At 38.2% G+C, this 22048-nt stretch overlaps 1 protein-coding gene across 1 annotated transcript; it reads left to right on the plus strand.

Annotated features, from left to right (window-relative positions):
• Positions 1-7833: 7833 nt before the first annotated feature.
• Positions 7834-22048, plus strand: tescb (tescalcin b). Its single transcript, XM_053486047.1, has 8 exons — positions 7834-8040; positions 10719-10788; positions 11126-11206; positions 11768-11907; positions 13136-13197; positions 19287-19394; positions 20948-20995; positions 21534-22048. The coding sequence occupies exons 1-8, from the start codon at positions 7977-7979 to the stop codon at positions 21609-21611; spliced, it is 651 nt and encodes a 216-aa protein (XP_053342022.1). The 5' UTR covers positions 7834-7976; the 3' UTR covers positions 21612-22048.

The raw sequence follows: 22048 nt of genomic DNA on the forward strand, positions 1-22048 counted from the left end.
ATGAGACAAAAAGCCAAAAGCCAAGCCCAGTCCAAGACACACATTAATATATCTGTCTCCAAATCATGCTCACTTACATATCATATTAATAAACATGCTTCATAAATATTTTGTATGTATATAATGAACAATTATAAATTGAATAAAAGAAAGAATACACAGATCCACAAATACCATCTAATAGTTTATAGATATAACAAGCAGCTTGGAGTGGATTCAAAGTACCAGTGCTTTGCAAAAACATGTAATCATTTTAAACAATGATAATAAATAAGGGTTAACAGAATTGTGTGGTGTAGAAATGAAAAAATGAACCAAAAAAGAATATAAGTAATCCAATAATGTTGAAGACCATATTCAGATTTAAAAATTGTTATAACTCACTTAATAATTTAATACCACATTTGTGTGAAAAATTAATTAAATGTATGTTTATTTGAAATGTTACAGTATGCTTGTAGTTCTATGGATTAACACAAGACAATGCTATTCAGCAAAACTAACAGTTACAAATGTGCAACTTTAGAGCAGTGATTCTCAACCCTAGCCCTGGAGAGCACCCACTACCGCATATTTTAGTGTTTTCCCTCCTCTATCACACCCACTTCGACTTAAATTAGCTGGTTGGTTAAATCTGACATACTGGGATCTAAGAAAACAGTAAACTGTGCAGGGCAGGTGATCCGGTTACCTGTTACAGTAAAAGCTGAAAAATGCTATAAATTCTTTTGTAATAAAGTTAGATCACTACATGTTCGTTATAAGCAACTCTTCAGTAAGAACATGGATAATGTAGACCTATAGCAAAGATATAAGTGTCATGACAAAAATGCAGACTCATCACAACCATAGTGTTACCTTGAAAAAAACCTCATGCTGGTAAGACATGCAGCGAGTCATTTGCCAGCCTGCTCAGTGGTACAAGGAGATTAAATGACTCGCTGGCTTGACACCATCAGGGCAGACGCTAGCAAGAACATAAGTGAATAGAAAGAGCTGGCACAAGGTCGCAATGCATTTAAAGAGATGCTGAAACCCTGAAACACAACTGAAACACGTCGGACACAACTGCATGGATAATGCACACATATAGGTTTGTTAAAGCAAAATACTGTAACCTACACATGTTACACATGCAAGAGGAACCTAGACCAGAAGTATCCCTCCAAACTGCCTGAAAACATTCATCTTTTATCAGCTTGAAAATAAGTCTGTTTCGATATGTACAACATAACATTTTAGAAAATGACTAAATTAACTTTTGGCACATTCCATTCTGGGTATTTTAGTGTTTGGTAAAACCAGGTAAACAATATAAAATTATGAATTTTGTGATACACTATACGGTACATGCTATATGCAAAATAAATTTTAAAAGTGTATAAATACTACATACTATCACAAATCATATCTTAAATTCCAGTTTTATATCAGAATTTTTATTCTACATTCTAAATTCCAAAGTCTGTATGTAAAGAATGCACATGTAGAACCCCAGTACAACTGAGTAACCAGATAAGTTTGTCACACTTGGCTTGGCACACTTATGAACTACAAGATATTGCTATCTCTGGGGTCAGCAACCTCATACCTACTACACATCATATGTTTATTACTAGAGTGGAATAGCTTACATCTCTGAATGCTTTTGGATCAGCAGCTCATTAATGCTTCCCCACAGACATAATTTATTACTGCCAGCTACCAAACATTTTATCATCTAGTAAGTTAAATTATAAGACATGTTGTGGTTCGTTGACAAGTATATCAAGTGTAGTCTCTCAAATCATTTGAATGCTTTTCCTTGTTCATAAAAGCTTTTAAGGACAAGACAACACCATACATTATATTATATGTAGGTTATATTATAACCAGTTTATAAATTGGTACATTTTGCAACACTTGTATCCAGTACTGTGTGACATTCACTATCATAGTACTACATCATTCTTTTGATCTTGTCTGCTGCTGATATTAAAACTGATCAATGTAAGTTGCTAAAGTTGTTCTGCTTAATTAATATAAGTGTATCCTAAATAGCAATATTGGGAGCTAACTTACTTTTTTAAGGTCGTCTGCCAAATTCTGTAATGTAATGTAACAATGTGATGTAAAATTCTATTTAAATAACTTCAATCTTGTGGTATCGCACTTGTATACCTACGTAAGCCCTTTTTAATGCTCATGTCCATGTTCATAGACGTATGTTACTGACACAGCTGTACCGTTGGCCCTTGTTGACCAATTTAGCAAGGCAGATCAAATAAGGGGAAGGAGTGTTTTGAAAGGAAAACACTGTGCTTCCAAGAAATGAGTTCCTGAATAAGAATGTCATCTTGTATTTCATTCAGTATGATCTAGTTCAAATTAGTTCCACTGCCAGTATAACTACAGGTTCTTCAGAATAAATGCCATTTACATTCATAAAGTAGGCTGCTTATAAAAAATTACCCCCTTTTCCCACCCATAAATGATCATTGTGATTATTATGTATGGTACAGTATATCTGTTATATTTGTAATCCTACTATTTGTAATAAAGACAACTAAATATCACCACTAAATTAATTAAGGCCTAAGATTCGACCTTTTTAATGTGATTTGTATACAGTATGTGAACAATAAATTCTTCTACTTCCGTTTGCATGTTCCTTTCTTACATATAACATATAAAGCAGTTTTTTTTTTTTTTACTATGTCCAGCGGTGGTATAAACAAGCTGTGCACATCTAAAATCTGTATGAAATTGCAATTGTACAGTCTACTATTCTGTTTAAAATAAACACATAATTTACAGTAGTTACTCAAATACTAATAACAATTTCTCAGGAACAACTAATTATTCACATTTTTATATTGATTTAAAAAAAAGAATAAAAAACTTTTATTTTGTCTTCACATCATTTTTTATAGAACAATTACTATACAGTAAGTTTCAACTGAGCAAATTTCTTAGAAATGTTCTTATTGTATCATGAACGTTAAGATACAGTACTTTGAAGGACCTCATGTACCTAGAGACAGGTTTTGCTGCCATCATGTGGAGATCTTTACAAACTGAATCAAAACTGAACTAAAAAAAATAAAAAATTGAAATCAGTCCAGGAAGCCCTGCCGTCAAGAAAACACACCTGACCATATGTCATCTTAAACAGCACTTTTCTGTCTTAATAATTGCTTCTAAATCATCATGAATTGCTTCTGTGTTGTTTTATTTATGCTTATGGTGAGCTTATTACACAGCTGCCATTGTAAAAACTTTAAGTCTCAGTGTAAGAATTGCTAGATTGTTTTAATGTGGTTGTAAAAGAAAGAAAGAGAAAAAATTAAACAAAAAATAAAACTTACTTCTCTTTACTATGCCAGTCTATTTTAAATATTTGATCAGAATGCTAGAATTACCGTATTCCATTTAGCTAAAAATATTCCATGTATTCCATATTCCAAATTAATTCCAAAATATTATGTACTGTAAAATACTAAATCAGTGAACTATTACATTGCAGGCATTATGAACACTATATATTTCTTGTTTTGTCTAGTCCACTTCAAACCATTTGTAAATAAACATAAATTCATGACATTCAGTCTAGCAACACAATAAAAAAGTTAGGACGATTGCATTTTGTAGGGTTAGGAATGAAGTAAAACCATTAAGTAATTATTTTAAAATAAAAAATACCTTTCATTTTAAACAAATGTGCACAACACAATTTTGTTGTTGTCTAAACTTATTTCTATGTGCGTTTGTCATTAAAATGAATGTAGCATTAATAACTCTTGATTCTCAGCCACTTATATTTCTAATGGTCAGAAACAAAAAAAGAACTTGCTGTGCCTTGGCTAATTCATCTGAACCGTGAGATTCAGTGGATCAGTGGACTCCACTCCACTACTACTCACTGAGTAGTAATAAAACGTGTGAGATTCTTGAGTCCAAATAGAGTCCAAGTGGATTCTAGGGATTCGGTGAGTGCCCTCTAGTGGAGAGACTGTAGAAAAAATCAGTCAGAATTCCTCCTGACTGTTTAGTGAGTGATACAGAAGGCTTTAAATCTGTTAATAAATCCGGGTTTCTCATCTCTAGTACTATTGTCAAAGGATTTGACATTTTTTTCTGAAAGGAAGGGATATGTGAGCTGGACTGAAGATTACAAGAGCCTTCCAGATAGCTACCAGCAAGTCCCAAAAGCTAGGAACTGTCTTGAGATGGGGTAAAGTTAATGGCATTGGCAAATTAACTTACATTTCTGTGATGCCACCATTAATGCTGAAAATGCAGCCTGAATGTGTGGCACATTTTGAAATTCAGATTGTGTCACTGAAGATCTAGGACTGTTATGAACCTAAATACTTGTTTGCAGGAAGAATTGGATAACATTTAAACCTGAAACATTTATTATATGGTGTCCTCAGTCTCTAAACAATGTTTAAGTGTTGTGACAAAGAATGGCAATGTTATATAGTTTACTGTCCCAACTTGCTGTAAACAGGTAACAGCTTTCATCAGATAAAAAGCGAATAGGTAACATCATCCACTGGATTACTGCAGTAATTAATATGGTTCAGCTGGCAACAAGTTATTTAACCATAATGCAAAGCATTTCCACATGCATAATGCGAAGAGAACTTAAGAGATTGGGACAGCTGTGAAGCTGGAAAAACCACATATTAGTTGGGCTAATTAAACAATGCTTTAATTTGCTTTAAATTACTTGAGATTTTGCACCTGGCATAAACAAGGGTAGTGTCCTCTTTTTTTGACTTTGTGTTTAGATCACTATGATCTATGCAAATTCGTAGTTTGCATCCATCCACAACTGCCACGATGGAGTTAAACCACCCTAGATTATTTTGTCCTCCCATGCAGATGGCTGATATCATACTGAAGCATGATTGTTTTGTATTTGAGTCAATTTTGTTGGTGCATTTGCCTGGCAAATTCTCTTTTGTGTGCATTATTTTGGGGAAGAAATCCAAGCTTTTAGTAGCCTTCTGATGTCCAGTAATACCTTTCATACAGTACGTGCAGCACATCTTTTCTTAGTTTCATTAGTGCTGTGCATGTTTACCACATCTTGTGCAACCTTTAACTTGTGCTGCAAAATTCTACTGGGGAGTGTCCTTGGTTTGAACAAACCTTAAAGTTATTAAGCAGCCTTATTTGTGCCTGCTTTGCATAGGGATTATAGGGTGCACTAGCATAAGTACCCATCATTTATGGTTATGATTTTTAGTTTTTTAGTTTTAGTAGAAATAGATAAAAGGCTAAAGCTAAAAATAAGCTGATCAGCTTCAATGTACTGTAGGTGGCACGGTGGTGTAGTGGTTCGCACTGTCACCTTGCACCTCCAGGGTCAGGGTTTTATTTCTGTCTCTGTGCATGGAGTTTGCATGTTCTTGCTTAGTGGGTTTCCTCTGGGTACTCCAGTGTTCTCCCATAGTCCAAGGGCTAAATGGCGTACCCAACTTTCCTGTAGTGTGTGTGTGTGTGTGTGTGTGTGTGTGTGTGTGTGCGCGTGTGTGTGTGTTTGTGCACTGCGAAGGATAGGCACCCTTTCCAGGCTGGACCCCGCCTCGTGTCCCAAGTCTTCTGGGATAGGCTCCAGCCCCCCCTGTGAGATGAGTAAGAGCTTTAATGTACTCAGTGATTGGATTAGATATAAAACCAAAAAAGTTGCCATTTTATCTGGAAATCTCTGTGGTTTTACAATACCAGACAGCTTTTGTGCATGTTAATACCACAACATGCAAGGTTAAAAACCCGAAAAACAGTTTCATTATAGTTTCCCACTAGGAAAAAGAAGGATTTCTTGTAATCAGACATCCAGAAAGGACCAGACTAATCATTGTCAAAGATGGGACCATGTTGGTAATCACTGGTGCTTCCACTTCAGGTAGCATGATCATTAAATAAAAGTTTGGTAAATTTAACGCAAAAATATCTAATATACAGTATGTACTGTACTAATGTTATATTTACTAATTTAAAGTATATGCAGGGGTTAATGGGCCAGATGGGGCCTGCTTCAAACACATTCAGCTTTCATGTAGTATAGTTGATGCGATAGACATGCAGTAGAGATAGCAATAAACTGTTAAGCACTCCATGTTTCCTACCTTGTATTGTAACAGCATCTGATTAACTGTTCATTTTTGTAATAGTGCAGTGATTGTATGGGTTTAAACTTTGCTTTAGTCTGTACTTACAGTAGAATGTGAATTTACCAATCTTTTCTTTAATGCTGCTGAGTGGGGGTTGTGCTGAAGAACATTATAAAGTTATATTCAAAAAGCACAGGTCTCCAGGTAGCAGCAACAACTCCAGACCTGTCTTTCTTTGGCCAGGATGCTGCACTGGTATGTATATCTGATGCTGACAGCAAGTCTGGTTAGTGCCTTGCTTTAGTTCAGTTATATTTACACACTGTATAAATGCAGATCATTTACTGCTTTCTGTTTCACCCAAATGAGGATGGGTTCCCTGTTGAGTCTGGTTCCTCTCAAGGTTTCTTCCTATTACCATCTCAGGGAGTTTTTCCTTGCCACTGTCGCCCTCGGCTTGCTCACCAGGGACAAACTGACCATTTTGATTCATACAAATTCACATTTCATACAAACTTAAATAATTCTTTTGACTATGTAAAGCTGCTTTGCGGCATTGAAAATTGCTAAAAGCGCTATACAAATAAAATTGAATTGAATTGAATTGAATATTTGTATAATAGAATTTTTTTTTTTTTTGATGATCTTTGAAATTTGACAAATATGCCAAAAAAAAAGGAAGTGGAATAGTTTTTCACAGCACTGTAATTCAATTAATTTACTATATGCATGATATTATAAAAATATACAGTAACAACCGCATACTTTTATTTTTCTGTTTCTCCTTTTCTTTCAATTTCCTAAACTGTGATCCTAATGTCTTTAACATTTATACATTCGTTCATTCAATCAATGAGCATCAGGACATTACACACTCCAGACTATGTTAAAAAATTTCAGACCTTGACAGACAGGCTGAAGGAGAGGAGGGGTTACCTTCTGTCCACAGACTGTTTGTGTCTCAATAGACTAAGATGTAATATTTCTCTCCTACAGATTACACTTTGATTCTCAAAAATATGGAAAAAGCAGCATTCCATATCGGGGGTAAATAAGGAACAGGTGTTTAAATTTCCAATTACAGAATGATTCTGTATTTTACAGAATGGTTGGTAACTTTAAGAAAGAGACACAGAATGACAATTTATTAATTTATTCATCTTCTGTAGTGCTTTATTCTGTGTACAGGGTCACAGGGACCTAGAGCCTGTCCAAGGAGACTTAGGGCACGAGGCGGGGTACACCCTGGGTAGGGTGCCAATCCATTGCAGGACACACACACATACACACACTGCAGGCAATTTGGGAATTCCAGTTTACTCAATTTGTATGTCTTTGGACTGTGGGAGGAAATTAGAGTACACAGAGAAAACCCACCAACCACAGGGAGAAGTAGGGGCAGAAATCAAACCCTTGACCGTGGAGGTGCAAGGCCACAGTGCTAACCACTACGCCACCCTGCCACCAATGATCATTTAAAGTCATTCATTTTAATAGGATATTACTTCCTGGTTAGAGAATTGGTCATTTGTAATGTGTGATAACGTACACTTGCTTTGGTGTGCCAGGGTGTTTCAAGTTTGCATTTTTGGTGGATATCTAGTGCATGTCTAATATAGGTTTGTACTAGGCCTTGCTTTAAAAATTTTTTTTTTTTAATTACGTCAGAAAAAAGCGTCCCCGATATCTGCACCACTGTAGTATATCACAGCGAAGCGGATGCGCTTGATGCACTAGGACCGCGGGGAAATGACGAACTCGCTCGGTTTAAATTTGCATTAGCTTCGTTGGAAACTGAAACCAGCGGATGTTCTGTATAAATTACTAGTGACAGGAAAAAACACAGATCCGCGAGAGAACTTTCGTGCCGTTATGGGGGCTTTTCATCCAATACCGGAAGATCATCATTACCGGATTTTGTCTGAGAAGACAGGCTGTAAGTAAGGCAGGCTTTACAAATACAGATGAAGCGGGTTTCCGCGATGCAGTTGTATGACTGCTGTCTTATTTTGGTTGTGTCTCGGTGAAGCGCAGCACAGCAGAGCCTACGCTCTTTATAAAGCTTTAACAACATACTGTAGTGTCAGGTGTATTAAAGGCAGCCGGGTTGCATGACGTATGAAACTGAAGGGAAATGCTCACACCACAAAAACAACCAAAATAACTTCGAATTATTGCATTATGTCAAACAATATTTGTTCAATAAAACAATACTTTTCAAATGGAATAAACATTGCAACAATTGTTACTATTGTTGCAAATAGAATGAACATTGTAACTGTTATTATTGTTACAGATGGAATGAACACAGTAACAATTATTACTATGTTACAATCCAACCAACATTAAATAAAAACTAACCCATGTGAAAAGTAAAAGATAAATAGAAGCCTACACATATAAATAATAGCAGGAAATATGACTAGCAACTGTAAACATGTTCAACAGAAATTTTCACAGTGCAGTTTTACAAAACTTTCTGTATAGGTTTAGATCATCCTTATTCTTATTCAGCTCTCAACCTACAGTTATCTTGTTGCCAGCGAACAATTGTTTTATATCTGTTGTACCGGGTTGATCCACATTTTCCCTTACCAGCAGAAAAGTCTGAAATTGCTGGCCATTTGTAGGTACACGATCCCACTGCGACCTGATGTTATGATTCAGATGTAGTGATGTACCACGGATCCTCCCTGGGGTCAAAATGGTGAACAAATAAACAAATCGGTGCTCAGCCAGCTTGACAGTCTGCAAAAGTAGAGTTTGTTTTTAAGGCAGGGTGAACTGAATTTACATTGTCGATTTCTTCTCATAATAAGTAAGACACTATGGAATATGCAGTAGTCTATTTTAGTGTAGCATTTGTCCTACAGTTATTTTAATGCAACTGCTTTTTTTAGCTGACCTGAGGCATAAAGGGGACCTTTTTCCTTTTGGACAAGTTGACCTCTTGTGTGACTGGAAAGACACAATAGTTAGGCCATAAAGAACTATATATATATATATATATATATATACACTATCAGACAAAAAATTGGCCACACCTTCTCTGTTATTATTTTCAACATTGTACAGTAATACTGAAGACATCCAAACTATGAATGAGCATGAACAGAATTATGTAGAAAACAACCCATGTTTTTATATTTTAGATTGTCCAAAGTAGCTAAATTTAGCTTTGATCACAGCATGGCACACTCATGGCATTCCCCCATTCACATCCCAACCTGGAATGGCCTTGAGTGTGTCTTGTCAAGAATTAATATGTGACATTTTTTGCTTTCTTAATCTTCTTTAGACCATCAGATGTCTTGTGCGGAGGAATTGTGGGTACGGAGTCAATACCCCTGTTCATATTATGGCAAGAAAAATTCTGTTAAGTAAAGAGGGTAGGTAATCCATCATTATTTAAAGAAATGAATGTCAGTCATTCCAAAAAATCTCAAGAAATTTAAGTGCATCTCCAAGTGCAGTCACCAAAACCATCACATTGCTATAATAGACCAAGAGCTACCACTGCTGCAGATAATATGTTTATTAGAATGACCAGCCTAGGAAACCCCCGAAGAGACATGCTTGGGCCAAGAAAAACAAGGAATGGACATTAGATCAGTGAAAAACTAATGGAGTGTTTTGTGGTTACCACAGCATTCTTCAGCAACATGCCATCTAACAGGTTATCATTAAGTGGCACATTTATTTTGATGACCCCAAACACACCTTCAGGTTTGGTTACCTTTAGCTATTTGTCCAAGAACAGGAGTGATCTGGCCCCCACAATTACCTGGTCAAAATCCAATTGAGATGATTTGGGATGAGTTGGACCGGAGAGTAAAGGAGAAGCAGCAAACAAGTACTCAATACCTTTGGGAACTCCTTCAAGATTGTTGGAAACCATTCCAGGTGACTACCCTGTGAGACTGATCGAGAGAATGGCAAGTGTGCTAGGCTGTCATCAAAGCTAAAGGTGGCTACTTTAAATAATTAAAATTGTAAAACATATTCTGGGTTATTTAAAAACGTTTTTGTTAACTACACAGTATCACATTTTTCCTATCATAATTCAATGTCTTCAGTATTAACATACAAGTTTGAAAACTATAAAAATCAAGAAAAAACATAAAAAAATAGTATTTTAGCGTTTGACTGGTAATCCTACATAGTCAAAAAGAGTTTTTTTCATATGTGGTACATATATGCATGTAGGAATGTATACAAAGTACAAATAAAATAAAAAAAATAAAAAAAAATTTAATTGCCATTTATGATCCATATTTAATATTAATATATATTTAATGTATTAGAAATATTGGAAATTCATATATGTCCATATGTCACATTTCCATATAGGAAGTACGGTTGCTTAGGATTGTAGTACTCAAGTTAAAAGCTCTTGTGTCCAATAATTATTCTTCAATTATTAAGAATCTGCAGACAGTAGCAGATGGGAATTTGTTATACACATTAAAAATAGAATATTCAATTTACTAATAGTTGATCTTGAATATAGCTTGAAGAACATATCTACTTTTAGATTTTGTTGTGTGAAAATGCCTCTGAATATAGCCCAATTGATGTCTAAATATTAACATTTTGCTTTTATTCTTCTTTCAGTTACACTGGAGCAGATAAAAATTCTTCACAATCGTTTTAAGCAGTTAAGCCACAATGATGATGTGCTACGGTAGGTTAAACCAGACAATATCCAAACTTTGCTCAATGACAAATCTTTCCAATTTCTTTTTTCTATTTTATACATATCTAACATGAGAAATTTCATGTGTGTAACATACTTGGTCAATAAAACTCATTCTGATTCTGATTATCATTCTCACAGTAGCTGAGTCCTACGTAGGGTATAGAAGCCCATTCTCTTGGATACAATTATACTACAAATATCATAACATAATTATATGTTGTATGGTATATATCTTGAAGATATTATTCATTATGATGGTATATAATTTATTAAGCCACACCTGAATTAGCCCTTTTCATAATTAAATGCTTTCTATTTAAAGGAAAGACGATCTCAACACACTTCCAGACCTAGCAAGCAACCCTATTCGATCGCAGATTGTAGCAGCTTTCTTTGACAGAAGGTCAGTGATGTTTAAATATTTTTAAGTTATTCATTTATAAATTGTGTCCATGACTATAATTAATTCTTGTTTCAAGACCAGTTAAATTTACTTAACACTTCTGTTGCACCATTTTGAGGCCTCCATAACCCGTTTTGTAAATGTTGGTGCAGCTTGTTGTGAGAATAGTGAACTTACAGGCACAGTGATTCAATTTTAAGTTTAAACATTAAGGCAACATATTAAACTAAATGCTCAGAAGTGAAACTACAGTACACCACTATGGTGACCTAGACTCTTTTAAATAAAAGGCGGGGGGAAAACAAATGCTCAATACCACCAACAACCAAGCAATCAGCATGTGAAGATGTCTCTGCTTCAGATGTGTTGCCTGTCAGTTATGTTAATGTGTTTCAAAGCATTGCACAAGTCCCTGAATGGTTGATATTTGTTTTAATTGTGAGTTTCAAAACATCTACATGTAACTTCTGCCAAAATCACTGGTTATATAGCATAAGTCACTTCATGTCAAACATTTTTTAAACCATTGTCCATTCATACTCATATGTATTATCCCAACAGAAATTTCCAGAGAGGAGGTGAAGGCTCAGTCCAAGAAATTGGCTTTGAGGAGTTCCTCATTGTCATGTCTTACTTTAGAGCTCCATCAGTGCACATGACAGAGGAGCAGCGAGAAGAGATACGAAGGACAAAACTGCGCTGTAAGAATTTTCTTTTTTTTGATTTTATTTTTTTTTCTTTTTTCCCCGATTTTCAACCCAATCTAGTCGTGGCCAATTACTCCCCGTCACTAGGGGGCTCCCACTCACATCAAGGCTACTACAACCACTCAGTCGGGAGGACGAAAGCTATCCCGTGTTTCCTCCGAACCACGTGACGCGAGCCGACCGCATCTTTTCGAACTGCTCGCTCACGCACCGTTAGGGGCGGAGTAACACACTCGGAGGAAAGCGCTAGCCGCTCCTTCCGTGTGCGCGAGCTCACAGACGCCCCTGATTGGCTGTAGCGCCGTGACTAATGTGGGAGCGCAAGTACCTCTTATCCCTCCCCCCTAAGAGAGCTCGGCCAATCAGCTCTCTCTGTGCCTCCGGCTGTGAGAGGAAAACAGCATCACCCGGGGTTCGAACCAGCGCTCCCCGGATGATAGGGCGAGCGCTTTACCACTGCGCCACTCGGAGCCGCGCTGTAAGAATTTAATAGATCAAGCAATGAAAGCACGGTGGCTTTGTGGTTAGCACTCTCACGTTTAACCTCCAGGGCTGGAATGTGCATTGAGTTTGCATGTTCTCCCCATGCTTGGTGGGTTTCCTCAGGGCACTCTGGTTTCCTCCCACAGTTAAAAGACATGCAGATTAGGTTAACTGGAATTCCTTAATTTCCCGTAGTGTGTGAGTGAGTGTGGCATGGCACCCTACCCAGGGTGTACCCTTTCTCGTGCCCAAACATGAAGGTCAGTATGTATTTTTCGTTCCCCAATCTGCTTGATAAATAATTTCAGTAGTAGCATATTTTGATGCAAAAAAAGTCTAGGTAATAATTATTGTGAAATATGTTTTTGTTTGTAGAAAATGGTGGCAAGGTGGCTTTGTGGTTAGCACTGTTGCCGAGCACCTCCAAGTTTAGGTGTTTGAATCTTGCCTCTTCTGTATGAGTTGAAAGGTGTGTAGGTTGCAAGAAGGGTGGGGTTCTCAGTGGAAATAATTTCCCCCTTATAGTAATGACAGCTGACATTAAGCCAACGGTCATTGCAGACTATGGTTTGTGACAATGGCGCAAATGTAGTAGATAGAGGCACATAGGAAAAAAATGAAGCTTAAATACCCTGGTGTTCTTTAAAAAAATTGCTACTTGACACAGTATACATTAGACATTTGACTCTGGTGCTCCAAACAACATTAATAATTTATGCACCCTCTTTTCTCCTGACAGTCCTGTTTAACATGCATGATACTGACAGTGATGGAACCATAACACTGGAGGAATACAAACATGTAAGTAATGTTTTAATGTACTGTACTGTAAATAATCTAGGACCAGACATGTGCCACACTTCATGCAATACACAAAGGTTCAAAAAAGTAGCATTAAAAATAAAGGCTGAACTTTAAGGGTAAGCTAATTTATTAAATGATGGGTTAATTAGGTTGTTCCTAAATAATTTTTTTTTTACTATTCTTAGAGAGAAAATTAATTTATTTATTCAATTTAATTTACTTGTATAGCGCTTTTAACGATAGTCATTGTCACAAAACAGCTTTACAGAATCAAAAGAAATTTATGGAAATTTGTATGAAATATGAGAAAGTGTGTATTAATCAAAACGATCAGATTAAAACCTTGAGAGGAACTAGACTCAACAGGGAACCCATCTTCATTTGGGTGAAAACAGATAGCAGGAAATGTTTTGCAGTTGTGTGTTAGGCAGCTGGAAGTTCAATATAACAGATGATGGCTTTAAGTTAATATGGAGTCCAGTTTGTTATTGGAGGCACAGGTACAAAACTGTGGGAAATTCCAGTCCTGAAGAGTGACTACAGTTACAAGTCTTTATGGTAAAGTCGAACCTTCCCCAGTCACCACATGCTTCCTAAGCAGTCCACATGGGACCTCCATGTGACAAGATCTCCAACCAGAAGTGAGGCAGCAGGATGAGTCAGACTGGTCCAGAGGGTAGAGGGGGTGTGATTCACTGGCAGCTCAAAAATGGCATATGTAGCTCGATAGAGAAAGACAGGGAGAGGGAGAGAGAGAACGTAGGTATGGTCACTGTCAAAAAATGTATAAAGTAAATGTATATTTAGTGCAAAGTTCAAGCAGGGACTCCAGCAGGACTAACTATGACAGCATAACTAAAAGGGAAAGCCAGAAAGAAAGACAAACACAGACATGAGGGCACCCTGGGAAGTAAAGCAACAAAATTACTGGCCTAAATTAAGCAAAGAATCAACTAAGGAAGTTGCTGAAACTAGAACCATTGGGATGAGAACCTCAAACCTGGATAGTGGTAACTCATCATCTTCAAGGAAGAAATGCACATTTGGGGTTGGGCACATCATGATAAGTAGAAAGGTGGATGAGGTGATGCACCATACAAGGATGTGGGGACAGTGTTAAGATCTGGGGTTGCTTAAGTTGATCAGATTAGGTTAGCAATGTTAAGTGCCCAAAACTTGATCAGGAATGACCAGGTTTTTCCATCAATAGATTTTTTCCTTTCCTGATAGCACAGGAATAATCAAAGATGGCAAAGCCAGGATGTATCAGGCTCAATTGTCAATAATTATTTGGGCTAAATAACATTAAGAAATCAGTATTTGGTGAATGAAGCATATGTGCAGGCTGCAATTATGCCGTTTTTTTCTCCTCCTCCGTTTTAAAACCATGGTGATGTTTCGCGAACTTTGCATATATCACAGAGCGTTAAGCATACTTCACCTTCGTCTGTTTTGGCTAGTGTGTAGCGCAAGAACCTCCCTTTAAGTATGCGCAATGTTTCAGATGGTATGGCGAGTGTAAACACATGTCGTTATCGGATATGAGTTATACTGTAGTTGAAAGAACATGTAAACAGACGGTCAAAAAAATCAGATATAGGCAACAAATCAGAATTGGGCATCAAGACCTGCAGTGTAAACATAGCCATAGAGAATCTTTTTGGAGAAGACTTTACAGCATCAATACAAGATAAATGTCTATATATAAAGTTCAAGCAGGTACTGTTACTAAAAGAGAGAGAATGTCAGGTGTCAGGTCTTTCCCATGCTATTACTTTCCCCACGTTCTCACGTGTTTCCCCAGCCCGTCATGTATCCTTTCCCATGCCCCCCATTTCCGCCCAGTCTACGCACCTGTTTCTCATCTCCTTCACTGATTATTCCAGTGATTTAAGCACGCGCTGCTTAAATCGTTGGATTATTGTGTGTAATTTTACCTTGATTCTCTCGCGTTTTCTTTCATTGTCTTCACGTTATGACCTCGCTTTGTTTTTCTTTTTCGTTCCTGGTTTTCACCTTTTGTTTGCCTCGCTATCTGATCTTCCGGTTTCAACCCACGCTTCTCCCCTTGATTTACGGCTCCTGTCTCTCGTTTTTTAGTTTTTGTTTGCCTCGCTCCTGTGTATTTTCCGGTTTTAATCTTGTGCTTTCCTTTTGACTACGGCTCTCGCTTCGCGTTTTGAGCCACGCCTCACGCCTACCTGCGAAGGAGATCTGGGCACCTGGCGCTCCTTTCTATCCCAGTGCTCACTGATTTTCGAGCTACAAACCTCCACCATTTTCACTGAACGATCCAAGGTGGCCTACGTCACCACGCTCCTGTCAGGACGTGCCCGGGAATGGAGCACAGCGCTTTGGGATGCCCACGACCCCTGCTGTTCCAGCTACGAGAGTTTTGCCAAAGAAATGAAGAGGGTGTTCGACCGCTCATGCCATGGCAGGGAGGCGGGCCGAAGACTGCTGAAACTTCGCCAAGGCTCACGTTTGGCCTACGATTACGCCATTGAGGGAGGGGGGCGAATGGAAGCCTTCAATTCCCCAACAGGACATTATGAATACCTGGTGGTTCCCTTTGGACTTACTAATGAGTTTTTTAGGCCCTATTTAATGACGTTCTCAGGGATTTCCTCAATTTTTCAGTATTCGTACAGTATTCTTATATTGATGACATCCTGATTTTCTCTCAGAACCCAGAAAAACACCAACACCATGTTTGTCAGGTGCTGCAGAGGCTGCTGGAGAACAACCTATTTGTCAAGGCTGAGAAATGTGAGTTCCACACCACGTCTACCATGTTCCTCGGGTTCATTATCAGCTCTAAAGACATCGAGATGGAACCTTCCAAGCTCCAAGACGTCACTAGGTGGCCTACTCCTACCTCATGGCAAGAACTTCGGAGATTCTTAGGCTTCGCTAACTTCTATCATCGGTTTATCAGAGGCTCTAACAGCCCTCAGCTCTACCAAGACCCATTTCTGCTGGAATCTGGATTCTGAGAAGGCCTTCAGCGAGGAGGCGTCCTCTCACAAAGATCCTACCTGGATAATAAACTGCACCCCTGCTCCTTCTTCTTCCACCGCCTAACTCCTGCTGAAAGTAATTATGGCATTGGAGACTGTGAACTATTAGCCATCAAGTTAGCCCTGGAGGAACGGAGAATCTGGCTAGAGAGAATGGAGGTCCCATTCCTAGTGTGGACCGACCACAGTAACTATTATATATATTTGAGTATCTACGGATATATTTGAGGATCTATCTCTAGTATATATTTGAGTATCTACGGATCGCCAAGAGGCTCAACTCTCGCCAGGCCCGGTGGTCCCTCTTCTTTGCAAGGTTCAAATTTGCCCTCTTCTACCGACCAGGGTCAAAAAACACCAAGCTGGACACTCTTTCAAGACAATTTATGATTCAAATTCAAAGAAAAGGTGGTCGGAGCAGTCGACCTCACCAGCGCCATCTTGGTCCTAGGTCTATGATTACACAGGACCCTAGCCCCTCCCGCTGTGGCCGAGCTCGACATCGAAACTAGAGTCAAGCAGGCTCTTTTTTATGAGCCAAGTCCAACGTGCCTCCTAACCGCGTCTTCGTTCCCCTCGCTCTGCGTTCTCAGGTACTGGACTGGGCCCACAGCTTGAACCTTTCGTGCCACCCTGGCTCCGGCAGAACCCTGGCGCTAGCCCAGCAGCGGTTTTGGTGGTCCACCCTCAAGGAGAACGTCTCTAGCTTTGTTTTGGCATGCGACGGCTGCATAAGGTCCAAACATGTCAACACGGCCCGAGCTGGCCTCTTTAGACCTCTTCCCATTCCTCATTGCCCCTGGTCCAACATTGCCCTAGACTTCGTCACTGGGCTACCCCCCTCCGCGGGCCACACCTGCATCATGACCGTGGTGGACCAGTTCTCTAAAGCTGCACACTTTATCACCCTACCAAGACTCCCGTCTGCCAAGGAAACCGCCGAACTCATGATTAACCACGTTTTCAAGCTCTACGACCAGCCTATGGACATTGTCTCAGACCGGGGCCCACAGTTAACCTTTCAGCTTTGGAAGACATTTTGTAAGCTGATTGGGGCCACTCCCTGCCTGTCCTCTGGTTTCCACCCTCAATCAAATGGCCAGACTGAGAGAAAGAATTAGTCCCTTGAATATATACCCTGAGGTGTATGGCCACTCGGGATGTTACCTCTTGGAGTTAGTTCCTACCTTGAGTTGAGTACGCCCACAACTCCCAGATTTCATCATCCCCCGGTCTGTCCACCTTCCAGCATGGGATACCAACCACCCTTATTCCCATCTCAGGAGCGGGAGGTCAGCGTCCCGTCTGCCCAAGCTTTCGTCCGCCATTGTAGAAGGTCCTGGGTCCAAACCAGAAAGACCCTGCTACGACTCAGCAGGTCCTACAAAGAACAAGTGGACCGTAGACGCTCCCAGGCCCCTAAATATAGAATAGGACAAAGGGTTATGCTCTCCACCAGGGATCTTCCTCTCAAAACTATCTCCCGTAAACTTTCCCCTCTGCAGTGTAGGCCCTTTCACGATTACCAAGATTATCAACCCCTGAGCTGTCAAGCTCTTGCTCCCCTTAACCATGCGGCGAATCATCCCGAACTTCCACGTGTCCCAACTACGCCGTCTCGCTTCCAGCCCATTCAAACCCATTAATACCGCGTTTTGGTTTTGACGCTTCGCGGACTGACTTTTAGTCATTCAAGCATTCGACCCTCGCTTACGCTTCCCGACCACGCCCCTGCATCACGTTGCAGTCATTATCCGCACTTGGATTCACCTCACTCTGTCTTGCGCCCATGACAGAGCCAGAAGGAAACACAGACATGTCACTCCACCGTCAACAAACCTAAGTAATCAATGAGTGTGGGGAAGACAGCATCTGAACATACCAGTTCAACATAATACTCTATGTCCATGAGTCCCCCAGATCTACTCCTTTACCTAAGACGAATCTATATGCAAAAATGCTTGGATAAATAAATAGGTTTTTAGCCTAGACTTAAACACATGAGACTGTGTTTAAGTCTAAATGTAGTGTTTAGTTGGTTAGTCTAAAGATTATTTTTTACAATTAATTAAGCAGTTACAGTATGTCCCTGTTTGATTGATTAATCATTTTATTATTAATATTATGAATAGCAATTATTAATCTTTTTTACTTCTTATATAAAGTAAAAATGTCCCCAGATAGAAAAAAAAGTGGCAAGAATTTATAAGCGAGTCCAGTGGCTATGTGTTATACAGTGGCAGAATTTATATACAGTACAGTAGATTAAAAAAATATTTTTCAAAAAAATAACAACAAAAACCTCCCTGGGGCATAAAAATACATGCAACATAAAATTTGTGACATTTTACATTAAATCTATGAATAATGTCAGCTGTATATAGGCGTTTATCACATATTTTAACTTAAAAACTTTGCATGGTTAATTACTTTCAAAGTAATTTTACATATTACTATTTATACTATTTATTACAAAAGTTATCCTGTATTTTAATTAGGAATGATGTTTTACTATTCAGCTATTAATTACCACAGAAAAATTTTATTGTTTATGTAAATGTTTTGTTTATTTTTCTGCAAAAGGCTACATACTGTTCAATGACTTACAGCATAATGGTAATAAAAATCTATGTTGTTTACGTTAAATGTCTAAAAGCACATTAAAAAACTGCGTACAATATGCAAAATAAGGTTGCAGTGATTTCCAGGAACTGACATCAACCAGTACTCGGACTGAACCCACTATTTTATATATACAGTATATAGCATTTGCCGGGCTGGTACGGTAAACCATTTCTCTTTGATACAGCATTTATTAGATCTTTGTCCAAAGAATTCCCACACGTCTGATAATTGGGTTTGTCTTAAGGCCTTTATAATCATGCACTTCTAATTCTTTGGACTAAGGTAAAACACAGCAATGTATTGATGCAATCCACACAAGTTGGTAGATTCACATATTCTACATAATTGATTACGTCAACACGTTGGTTCAGTCCTAATCAGGATTTTATGAAAATAGCATGTGTGGTGTGCAATAACTAACAAGATACTAACTTGTTGCAGGTGGTGGAAGAGCTGCTCTCTAGGAGTGGATCGCTCGGAAGGGAGACAGCCAAGGGCATTGCAGATGCTGCTATGCTGGAGGTTGCTAGCATTTCAGTGGGTCCCATGGTAGGCTCTTTATTGTCTACAATATGGTGTTAAACTCATTTTTGGACCAGACTAACAACTGATTTTAACATACCAAAAAGACTAACAAATCCACTAAAAATATACACTGCCCGGCCAAAATAAAGTCACAGCATGCCACTAAGCAAATAGGTAAGAGCCTCTCACAGAATAATTCCACTGGATAGTTACTGCAGTGATAAGTACAGTATGTTTCACCTGGCCTATGTTATTTAACCAGAACTGCTGCAGTTATTTAACCATAACTGAGTAACTTCTCAAACTTTCTTAAACAAACATGTCAGAAGACATATCCAGTGGTTGTGACAAATACTGTATATTACCCTGTTTCATAAGGGTCAAATTACTGGGCTAAATCAAGCGAAGAACCAACTAAGAAAGTGCTGAAACTAGTAACATTGGGTTGAGAACCTGGAAAGATATTCGTAATGCATTACTTTCAATTTGGATGGAATTTTTTTTTTTTTAATGATCATGATCAGAGATCATCAAAAAGAGGTTGTACCCAAAGTTATGTTTAATAGTGAAAGTAAGAGCATTTCCACATGGATAACGTGAAGAGTTAGGGGGCTTGCACTTAACTGTCTTAAGAAAGCCAATTTTCAGTGAGGCTATTCTGAAAAAAGCCTTCAATTTGGAAGGGGGCACAAAGAATGGACTGTGGTAGAGCATTGGACGAAGGTCATGGGGACTAATGAGACCAGATTTACTCTGTTCCAGAGTGTTGGGCACATCACAATAAGAGAAGAGGTGGATGAGGTGATGCACCCATCTTGCCTAAAACCTACCATACAAACATGTGAGGGCAGTGTTAAGATCTGGTGTTACTTTAGTTGGTCAAATCTAGGTTAGCCATGTTACTGTACAGTAAGTGCCCAGTCAGCTGCCTACAGTACCTAATTATACTGAATGACCAGGTTTTTCCATCAATAGATTTTTCTTCCCTGATGGCACGGGCATATCCCAAGATGGCAGTGCCAGGATTCATCAGGCTTAATTGAGAATTGAGAATTTTTGGGATGTCCTGGAGAAGACTTTATACAGCACTGTCACTCTCCCATCATCAATGCAAGAACTTGAAGAAACATTTGTGCAAGTCTGGATGGAAATAAATGTTTTGACTTTTTGGCTTGGCAGTGTATTAATTTATTGGCATTTATTGAAAGAGTACATACTAAATGCACAACTGAATGGAACACAAGTCACCTATGAAACAGATTAACAGAGAGTGGTCCATTACCAACCATTAAAGATTTTATCTTATATGATATCATCTTGCATAGTGTTCAGTTTATTGGGGGGTGGCTTACCCCCTCTCTGCTATCACTCACAGTGACATTAGCCAAACAAGAGTTTGTGAGCCTACACAGAATATTTTACAAACTGCAAATTTGTAGTTTGCTGCAAGAATTACTCATGACTAGAATATCATCTTATTTTCTGTCTTATGTTGCTCAAAATTTATTTCCACAATTTTTCTTGCTATTTAATGTTATGAGTACTGTGTAAAGGGTTATTTTTTTTTTCTTTTCCAGGGTCCGGATGAAATTTATGAGGGGATCACATTTGAGCATTTTGTGAAGGTTTGTCTATATTTTTGACCAATGTCACGTACTGAGTTTATCAGTACAATTACACTGTCTGGCTAAAAAGTCACACATAATAATATACTGTATACTGTATAAAATAGTCTGTTGCAATGTCTTTATCTTTGATTAGAGCATGCAATATGGTGCATGTGTGAAAGTATTTGTTCATGATCCTAGAACCACAGTTTGAGTCCCGAATAGGCTTGTACCATTAGGAAAGAAAAAAATGTATTTATTTTATCATTTTATTTTAATCAAAAGTTGACAGTTCAGCATTATGCTTGTAGGTTTATTAACATACTGGGTGGATTTTAACCCAGGTCTAGCAATTTAAATGTTTTCTTTGCTTGATATAGGCCCTAGAATTTGACCCTTTTTGACCTGGTAGTGTATAATTATAATATCATAATTAAAATGTATAATATCATTATAATTAAATATATCTAGTCTATGTAATTTTTGAAAAGGGTTTTATCATTTAATGACATTATGAATTAATTTAAACTTAATAATGCATTTGTTTTAAAATCAGATTCTGAAAGGAATAGAAATTGAGACGAGGATGCACATCAGATTCTTAAATGTGGACACGACAAGTCTGTGCAAATGATGCCTTATCTGCCACCGATGTGTCACCAGACATTCCAAGGCACCAATGGTATCTCTCAAGCTAATGCTTAGCAGGAAGGTAAAAGGGTTATTTTGCACTTAAAATAATATCTTGGTTAAGCACTATGGTGGTGCTAAGGTTTTATATACATTATAATTACAGAGTAAATAAATTGACAGATTTGGTGTAGCATGTTTAAGTCAATGGACAGAAATAGACTTTGCATGTTCGCTTCACGCAACAATTTTAAGATCTGTGATGAATTACTTGGAGAACTGAAGGATTTATCTGTTAATTTGCATATTATCAATTCCAGAGACCTGAATGTTATTTAATTATCATGTTATTTAATTGTCATTATTCAGGGGGCATATATGTACTGTAGAATAGCAATAAATATGCTACAGAATGGCAATAAATAAACTTTCTCACTGTGA

This window comes from Clarias gariepinus, chromosome 24 (genome assembly GCF_024256425.1).
Source record: "Clarias gariepinus isolate MV-2021 ecotype Netherlands chromosome 24, CGAR_prim_01v2, whole genome shotgun sequence".
In the NCBI taxonomy this organism is placed as follows: Eukaryota; Metazoa; Chordata; class Actinopteri; order Siluriformes; family Clariidae; genus Clarias; species Clarias gariepinus.

Bases quoted from the DNA above. Each gene is read 5' to 3' on its own strand.
- tescb (XM_053486047.1), top strand. From the start codon at position 7,977: ATGGGGGCTTTTCATCCAATACCGGAAGATCATCATTACCGGATTTTG. The intron at 19,395-20,947 runs GTAGGCTCTTTA...TTTCTTTTCCAG, and splicing joins GCATTTCAGTGGGTCCCATG to GGTCCGGATGAAATTTATGA. The intron at 20,996-21,533 runs GTTTGTCTATAT...TTTTAAAATCAG, and splicing joins CATTTGAGCATTTTGTGAAG to ATTCTGAAAGGAATAGAAAT.